The 9,801-nt window shown below is 40.8% G+C and overlaps 1 protein-coding gene across 1 annotated transcript; it reads left to right on the forward strand.

Annotated features, from left to right (window-relative positions):
* Window positions 1-1,650: 1,650 nt before the first annotated feature.
* On the forward strand, window positions 1,651-8,173 carry LOC311254821 (E3 ubiquitin-protein ligase TRIM39-like; the record flags this gene model as incomplete). Its single annotated transcript, XM_084348816.1, has 3 exons — window positions 1,651-1,739; window positions 1,842-2,802; window positions 6,696-8,173. Exons 2-3 carry the CDS (start codon window positions 1,857-1,859, stop codon window positions 8,171-8,173), a joined length of 2,424 nt encoding a protein of 807 aa, XP_084204942.1. The 5' UTR covers window positions 1,651-1,739; window positions 1,842-1,856.
* Window positions 8,174-9,801: the final 1,628 nt, after the last annotated feature.

The following is a 9,801-nucleotide window of genomic DNA, read 5'->3' on the forward strand; positions in this document are numbered from 1 at the left end:
AGTACCATGCAGCAGAAAGATGTAATTTCACTGTATTTGTCTTGAAATGATGAGTCGAACAGGAGAATAGACAACAGGAAGAACATGAGACACAAACATGAGACAACTCCAGAGATGATCCTGGATTTAAAAGCAGATGAATGTTGATTTTACTTTGTCGCTCATGTTATCTTATTTTGTGTTCAGATTTGTGGTGATGTTGATTTACAATACAAGTTCAATAAATAGAAGATAGAAAATAAATGTGTGTGTGTGTGTGTGTGTGTGTGTGTGTGTGTGTGTGTGTGTGTGTGTGATCAGATCTGCCTCAGCACATGAGCAGCAGTTTGTGATGATGTTGAAGTCATTCTTAGCTTGTGGATCCAAACTGTACCTGTGGAAAATTAATCAACAAGTATTAATCTGTTCATTAAAAACAATGTAATAATAATATTATTAATTATAATAATAATAATAATAATTGTAACTTTATTTATAGAGCGCCTTTAAAAACAGAGTTTACAAAGTGCTTTAACAGACAGCAAAAGCATCTAATCTATAAAAACCTCCATTTTATTGTAAACTGATTATACTTTTATTAAAATACAGTCAAGTTATTATAATAAACTGTACGACATGATACGATATGATACATCGCTCATAATGTAACAGTATCTATTGTTGGTCAAGACATTTAGTTTTCTGATGAAGAACGAGGGAAGCAGACAAACATATTTATGCACCTGCTACTCATTTAGACATCTCGTCATAAAGGTACTGGTAGTTTTTTTCACTAAAAAGTGCACAAATATACACTATACAATTTTATAAAATGGTGGAGGGTGTATGCAGTGTACTACAATGCAAATATCAGAGGTAGGACGACTGATTTTAAAGTCAGTGAAGAGACAAACACACATTTCTTTTTACAGGAGGAGAGATTCACACTCAGAATTTTAGTTTTGTTTAAGTGAATAAATAAGCTGTTCTCAGAGGAAAATAAGGTCCAGAACTACGTTTGAAGCCAAATATGACATTAACATTACTGATCAGCAGTAAGAAGCAGGCGCGGCTTCATTTTGTCGAGAAGTCGGGACATTTATGGCGACCGAAGCAGACATTTTAAGCCAAAACATGATCTTTCTCCAACCCTCACCTACTGATTTTGTACGTAAACCTAAACAGAGTATAATCGTGTCATTGTGACATGAAATTGAAAAACACAAAGTTTCAACATATCCGTGGTTTACAGGAATGTTGATAGCTAAAATGTACTGTGGTGACTGGTGCTGCTGAATATTAGAGCAGAATCGACTTACAAACGACTTGTGATGTCACAAATCTCACCTGTAAGCCGCCTCTTACAGATTTCACACTTTCAGTAATGAATAAAGAAACAGTGTCAAACTCCACTCACACATCATTCTGCACAGTGAAGCTCAAACACTCGACTGCAGGAACAAGAAGAAAAACACATTTCTGACTTTAACCAAAACCAAGAAACTGATTGTCAACCCAGGTAGGAAGTGTTAACACATTAGTCTTTGGCCTCCACTCCACTTGTGGCAGTAATGAGAGAAAAATGTACACACAGTCTATAACAGGAAACAAATGCACGCCGTGCGTAACCCGCCAGAAATGAACCAGGAAACCAGTTTCCTTTCTGTGCTCTGAGGCGGAGAGACAGCCAAGGAGAGATTTACCTTTGTTTCAGATTGGAAACTGCTTCTGCAACCTGCAGCTGACTTCACACACTGAACGTGAGTTTACCACCAACACAGAACACAAACAATAGTGAACTTTTTAGTTAATAGACATGATGGATTGATTTGCAGTGTGCTCACTTCCTGCTTTGTTTTCAGCATTTTTCAAACACAATGGCCTCCATCTTAGAGGACGATCTCTCCTGTCCTGTATGTCAGGAAGTCTACAAAAATCCTGTTCTCCTGGCATGCAGCCACAGCTTCTGTAAAGACTGTCTGAAGAGCTGGTGGAGAGGGAAACATGTAAAGCAGTGTCCAGTGTGCAAGGCAAGATCTTCAACAAGTCATCCACCTCGTAACCTGGCGTTAAAGAACCTGTGTGAGAGCTTCGTACTGAAAAAAGCTCACAGACCTTCAACGGAGTCTGTGGCTCTCTGCAGTCTGCACGGTGAGAAACTCAAACTCTTCTGTCTGGACCATCAGGAGCCGGTGTGTCTCGTCTGCAGAGACTCAAAAACACACAAGAAACACAAATTCAGTCCCATCGATGAAGCTGCACAGGATCTTAAAGAAGAGCTGCAGAAGTCCCTGAAGCCCTTACAGGAGAAACTGAAACGCATTAAACAAGTTAAAGGAAACTGTGATCAAACAGCAAAACACATCAAGGTCCAGGCCCGACATACAGAGAAGAAGATTAAGGGGCAGTTTAAGAAGCTTCATCGGTTTCTAGAAGAGGAAGAGGAGGCCAGGATCTCTGCTCTGTGGGAGGAAGAGGAGCAGAAGAGTCAGATGATGAAGAAGAAGACTAGGGCTCTGAGTAAAGACATAGCAGCTCTTTCAGACACAGTCAAAGCCACAAAGGAGGAGCTGAGAGCTGAAGACGTCTCATTCCTGCAGAACTACAAGGCTGCAGTGAAGAGAGTCCAGCAGCGCCCCCTGCTGGAGGATCCACAGCTGCTCTCAGGAGCTCTGATAGACGAGGCCAAACACCTGGGCAACCTGAGCTTCAACATCTGGAACAAGATGATGGAGAGGGTCTCCTACACTCCTGTGGTTCTGGATCCATATAACATTAGAATGCAGGAGTACTACTATGAAGATAATGATGACGACGTGTTTGGTTAAAACCCTGAAATAGACCATAACAGACAAAACATGGGTGATGATCCTGTCTGAGCTCAGCCTCAATCAAAATGTGAATTGTAAATTACTGACACCGTTTGTGAGCAGACACATGTCTTCTGATGAAATGTGAAAACATCTCCAACACATAGATGCTGTCTGTGAAAGAGTTTCCAGACTTTAATGTTTCTGTTGGTCATTTTGTCAGAGTAAGAGACACTTTATTGAAAATTGTGGGATTGTACTTAGTTCCCTTCTCAGCTGAGTCGGCCTTTATCACAGGAGACATTTTGACAAGTCAAAGTAGAATAAAGCACAGATGTGAACGGTAACCTTTTATTACGATGAATTACATTTAGCTGCTACAGACTCAGAGTCCTGCTCTGTTGCACGATCACAGTTTACAAGGACATTTGAACAGAGCTGTTGTTTACAATATCAGTAACACTGAGTGTGTTTTCCTACTGCGACGAGTCAAAATGTCGGCTGTGACGAAGACTTAACGGCCAGCTGTTAGTGAACTGTGCCTTTTAACGTGTTATTGCATTTTGAGTTCAAGATGAGTCATACAAACTATTTTTGTGTTTTACAGGAGTGAGAAAAGAGAGATTTTGATTTTAAAGCTGCAAAATGTAAGAATTTTGATTTAATACATACATTTTTTTGATGAAATAACAGTTCTGACATTTTGTCACAGATGTGTTATGTTGCAGAGATGTCCACTGAAGTTAGCATGCTAAGCAGCTAGCTCCGGCCTTGTTCTGTCTCGCTTTACAACCCCAAACTCAGTCTGGACCGTTAGCTGCGTGGCTAACTGAGCTAAATAGCTAAAGGCAGCTGCAGTTAGCGACTGTTTGAGATTGAGGTGGCCAGTTCTTACATATTGCACCTTTTAAAGGGGATTTTTTTCACACATACTTTGCATTTCTAAGAGATAAATGAATAATGAACAAAGGTACACAGGATTGAAACCTGGAAAATGTATTCTTAATTTCACTGTGCCTTAAAGCAACGTAATGTAAATTTCTTTTAAAACTTAAAATAACACCTTTAAATCATTTTTGATGGTACAGTTGACAAATTGTCTTGTTTTTTCTTTGTTTCTTGTGTGAATGCAGAAAAGTTTCAGTCTAGTTTTGCTTTAGTTAAAGTTTTGTATCGTTCTCATTGTTCTGAGGTTTATACTGTTTGACATTAGGAGCAGATGGTAGACAGACGTTTAAGATTGTGGGCCTGTTGTGGAGTATCTGTACGCCTTAATCACATCATCACACTCCTGTCCATGACTGGTTATTGTGGGCGTGGAGCTTTCACTGCTGTCGCTTTCATGCCAAAGCTTTAAGATTTTGATGCTCGCAATGTAATGTGTAACCTGCTTTCAGCTACTTTTGGATATATATTTTTAATGAAGGAAAGAGGTAAATGTGTTCAGATTTATTGAACGTTGTGGTGGATATGATTGTATTTCCTTTGAGAGAATGATCAAATAAAAGGTGAATCAACAAGAGGTTTTCTTTTGTATTATTTAATAGAACGATAAAACAGAATAACAGAAGATAACAGAGTCGATCTGTTTCAGCTCAGTACACAGGAATGTACTTGTCGAGTCTGACAAAGAAATACAGTCACAGTCACTTTACTCAATAAAGTGATAAAATGGAGGTCTCAGGAGGAAGGTGCGACGGCACTGAGCACAATCACAACACCTGCTGTTGAGCTGATAAGTTTCATGAAACGGAAATGTTCATCTGTCGCCTCACGCAGTGAAGCACCTTACTTACACGACCAGCTCACTACAAGTACACACTGTAGAGGGTGATGATACGCTTCATTACTACAAATGTCATCTTATGTTTTGCGTTAGTGTCTGTTCTTCATGTCTCTGCTCTGCTGATAAGAGATTGTACTGAGCATGTGCAGAAACAGCCTGACTGTGTTCAAAGTTCACGTCAAACGTCAGCATGACGTCGACACAGGGTCAAATTCTAGTCGCACTTAAACTCGTTTTTATTCAGTGACACTAACTGTGGGAAGAGAGCGTCTGCTGCCACATCTGTCGAGGAAACTGGATTCAAACCAGATACAGACAGAAAAACACCTCGTTGCTGTGTGAGTAAAATGAAACCAGGATATAAAGAAAGACTATGAGTGTACTAACCTGTTGATCTCCTCCTCACGTGTATTAAAGGAAACATTTTATGCTCATTTTCAGGTTCATAATTTTATTTTAGGTCACTACTTCAATAGGTTTACATGCTCTAATGCTCAAAAACATCAGTTCTCTCATTTTGTCCAGCGCTGCAGCAGAAACACTGTTTTAGCTCCTGTCTCTTTAAGCCCCGCCCCTCTCCTGAATACCCAGTCTGCTCTGATTGGTCAGCTCACACACGCCTGAGCCAGCACTGCTAATAACAACAGAGCCAAACTAGCTGCTAGACATTAATTATGCAAGTGTGACATGGTGACATGGTGTGATGTCACAGAATTAAAGGCGGGGCTACTGACGAGGCGTTTCAGGAGCAGTGTTTTCTGTGGGAGGGAGGAGCATCTGTTGGTGCAGACTGTGACCTTCACTTTCTAGATCTTTTCCATGAAGAAGAACAAATATAAAACAGTGAAGCAAAGGAAAAAGTGAAAAAGCGTAAGAGGTCTTCCTTTATAGCACACAAAAAAATCTGTGCGTCTGACAATCTTTAAAATGGCTCCTACTCCTTTTCAGAAAATATGACTATAATAAGCCACCTCTTAAAACCTGTTTTCACACTTTCAGTAATGAATAAGGAAACAGTGTCAAACTCTACTCATACATCATTCTGCACAGTGAAGCTCAAACACTCGACTGCAGGAACAAGAAGAAAAACACATTTCTGACTTTAACCAAAACCAAGAAACTGATGGTTGATTTTAGAAAGAGCTGAGCTGAGGTGGAGCAGGTGAGCAGTGATAGGACAAGGCTCTACTTCCTACAGAAACTTAGGAAGACTAAATTCCTGAGCCAGATTCGTGTCAGCGATTGTCAGCAGAGTAGCAATATGAAGCATCCTGACTGGAAACATCACAAACTGTCCTGGTTCATCACAGTCCAGGACATGAAGGCTCTGCAGCGGGTGATTACAACCATCCAGAACATCACTGGTACCATCTACAGAGCGTCAGGTGAAGTGAGATGTCTGCACAGAGCCCAGAGGAAACTAAAACACAACACCCAAACACAGTCTGTTCACCCTGCTGCCCTCTGACAACAGATACAGAAGTATCTGCTGCTGCACCACCAGACTACACAGCAGCTTCACTCCTCAGGCTGTGAGACTCCTCAATATATCCTCCGTACTCGACCAAAAAGTTTTTACTATTTTTCTTTTGCGTGCATCATCAAGGGATTACAACAATCATTTGTTTTTCACAACCCTCTGTTGTAAAATCATAAAAACATGAACCTTGTACCTTTTAAATGAAATGTGCCATGTTTGTAAGGCAGCCTTTATGTCTTCACTTTGAAAATCTGACTAAAGAAGGACAGCTAAGACTGGCTGGTTTCAACCCAGATAGGTTGTGTTAACACATTAGTATTTGGCCTCGACTCCACTTGGAGCAGTTATATGACAAAAATGAACATATAGACTATTACAGGTAACAAACCTACGCCCTGCGTGACTCACCAGAGATAAACCAGGAAATATAATGTGTAATTTTTCAGTGCTGTGAGACGGAGAGACAGCCAAGGAGAGATTTACCTTCGTTGCGGATTGGAAACTGCTTCTTCAACCTGCAGCTGACTTCACACACTGAACGTGAGTTTACCACCAACAAAAAAACACCAACGGTTAACTTTCTAGTTGATAGACACGATCGATTGATTTGCAGTGTGCTCACTTCCTGCTTTGTTTTCAGCATTTTTGAACCACATGGCTTCCATCTTAGAGGAGGAACTCGCCTGTCATGTCTGTCAGGAAATCTTCAAAGATCCCGTTGTCCTGTCATGCAGCCACAGCCTCTGTAAAGACTGTCTGCAGAGCTGGTGGACAGAGAAACAAACACAGGAGTGTCCAGTTTGTAAGAGAAGATCATCAAGAAATGAACCACCGTGCAACTTGACACTAAAGAACCTGTGTGAGAGCTTCGTACTGAGGAGAGATCAGAGAGCTTCAGCTTCACCAGAGGCTCTCTGCAGTCTGCACGGTGAGAAACTCAAACTCTTCTGTCTGGACCATCAGCAGCCGGTGTGTGTCGTCTGCAGAGACTCAAAAACACACAACAACCACAGATTCAGTCCCATCGATGAAGCTGCACAGGATCTTAAAGAGGAGCTCCAGAAGTCCCTGAAGCCCTTACAGGAGAAACTGAAGGTCTTTGAACAAGTTAAAGGAAACTGTGATCAAACAGCAGAACACATCAAGGTCCAGGCCCGACACACAGAGAGTCAGATCAAGGAGCAGTTTAAGAAGCTTCATCAGTTTCTACAAGAGGAAGAGGAGGCCAGGATCTCTGCTCTGAGGGAGGAAGAGGAGCAGAAGAGTCAGATGATGAAGAAAAAGATTGAGGCTCTGAGTAAAGACATAGCAGCTCTCTCAGACACAGTCAGAACCACAGAGGAGGAGCTGAGAGCTGAAGACGTCTCATTCCTGCAGAACTACAAGGCTGCAGTGAAGAGAGTCCAGCAGCGCCCCCTGCTGGAGGATCCACAGCTGCTCTCAGGAGCTCTGATAGACGTGGCCAAACACCTGGGCAACCTGACCTTCAAGATCTGGGAAAAGATGATGAAGGCGTTGTTCTCCTACAGTCCTGTGGTTCCGGATCCAAACTCTGCTCATCCAGAACTCCTCCTGTCTGAAGATCTGACCAGTGTGAGACGTGGAGAGAGACAGAAGCTTCCTGATAACCCAGAGAGGTTTGATGACCACCCCTCCGTCCTCGGCTCTGAGGGTTTTGACTCAGGGACTCACAGCTGGGACGTTGAAGTTGGAGACAGTACAGACTGGTCTGTGGGTGTCGCTGCAGAGTCGGTCAAGAGGAAAGGGAACGTAAAGTCTGGTGTATGGAGGATACGATTCTCTGATGGTGAATATAAAGCCTGCTGCCCAGAAGCCCAACCAACTGTGCTCTCAATGGAGAAGAAGCTTCAGAAGATCAGAGTGAATTTGGACTGGAACAAAGGAGATCTGTCGTTCTCTGATCCTGACACTAAAGCACAAATATACACCTTTACGCACACTTTCACTGAGAAGCTCTTTCCATACATACGCAATAGAGATGAATGCCCAGTTAAGATTATACAAGAGAAATATGAAGTTGATGATGATGATGAAGATGATGATGATGATGATGATGATGATGATGATGATGATGATGAGGTTGTGGAGACAGAGTAAAGTACCATGCAGCAGAAAGATGTAATTTCACTGTATTTGTCTTGAAATGATGAGTCGAACAGGAGAATAGACAACAGGAAGAACATGAGACACAAACATGAGACAACTCCAGAGATGATCCTGGATTTAAAAGCAGATGAATGTTGATTTTACTTTGTCGCTCATGTTATCTTATTTTGTGTTCAGATTTGTGGTGATGTTGATTTACAGTACAAGTTCAATAAATAGAAGATAGAAAATAAATGTGTGTGTGTGTGTGTGTGTGTGTGTGTGTGTGATCAGATCTGCCTCAGCACATGAGCAGCAGTTTGTGATGATGTTGAAGTCATTCTTAGCTTGTGGATCCAAACTGTACCTGTAACTGTAACAAGTATTAATCTGTTCATTAAAAACAATGTAATAATAATATTATTAATTATAATAATAATAATAATTATAACTTTATTTATAGAGCGCCTTTAAAAACAGAGTTTACAAAGTGCTTTGACAGACAGCAAAAGCATCTAATCTATAAAAACATCCATTTTATTGTAAACTGATTATACTTTTATTAAAATACAGTCAAGTTATTATAATAAACTGCACGACATGATACGATATGATACATCGCTCATAATGTAACAGTATCTATTGTTGGTCAAGACATTTAGTTTTCTGATGAAGAACGAGGGACGCAGACAAACATATTTATTCACCTGCTACTCATTTAGACATCTCGTCATAAAGGTACTGGTAGTTTTTTTCACTAAAAAGTGCACAAATATACACTATACAATTTTATAAAATGGTGGAGGGTGTATGCAGTGTACTACAATGCAAATATCAGAGGTAGGACGACTGATTTTAAAGTCAGTGAAGAGACAAACACACATTTCTTTTTACAGGAGGAGAGATTCACACTCAGAATTTTAGTTTTGTTTAAGTGAATAAATAAGCTGTTCTCAGAGGAAAATAAGGTCCAGAACTACGTTTGAAGCCAAATATGACATTAACATTACTGATCAGCAGTAAGAAGCAGGCGCTGCTTCATTTTGTCGAGAAGTCGGGACATTTATGGCGACCGAAGCAGACATTTTAAGCCAAAACATGATCTTTCTCCAACCCTCACCTACTGATTTTGTACCTAAACCTAAACAGAGTATAATCGTGTCATTGTGACATGAAATTGAAAAACACAAAGTTTCAACATATCCGTGGTTTACAGGAATGTTGATAGCTAAAATGTACTGTGGTGACTGGTGCTGCTGAATATTAGAGCAGAATCGACTTACAAACGACTTGTGATGTCACAAATCTCACCTGTAAGCCGCCTCTTACAGATTTCACACTTTCAGTAATGAATAAAGAAACAGTGTCAAACTCCACTCACACATCATTCTGCACAGTGAAGCTCAAACACTCGACTGCAGGAACAAGAAGAAAAACACATTTCTGACTTTAACCAAAACCAAGAAACTGATTGTCAACCCAGGTAGGAAGTGTTAACACATTAGTCTTTGGCCTCCACTCCACTTGTGGCAGTAATGAGAGAAAAATGTACACACAGTCTATAACAGGAAACAAATGCACGCCGTGCGTAACCCGCCAGAAATGAACCAGGAAACCAGTTTCCTTTCTGTGCTCTGAGA

The sequence above is a fragment of the Pagrus pagrus genome, assembly GCF_965226575.1.
Source record: "Pagrus pagrus genome assembly, chromosome: 3".
NCBI classification, from domain to species: domain Eukaryota; kingdom Metazoa; phylum Chordata; class Actinopteri; order Spariformes; family Sparidae; genus Pagrus; species Pagrus pagrus.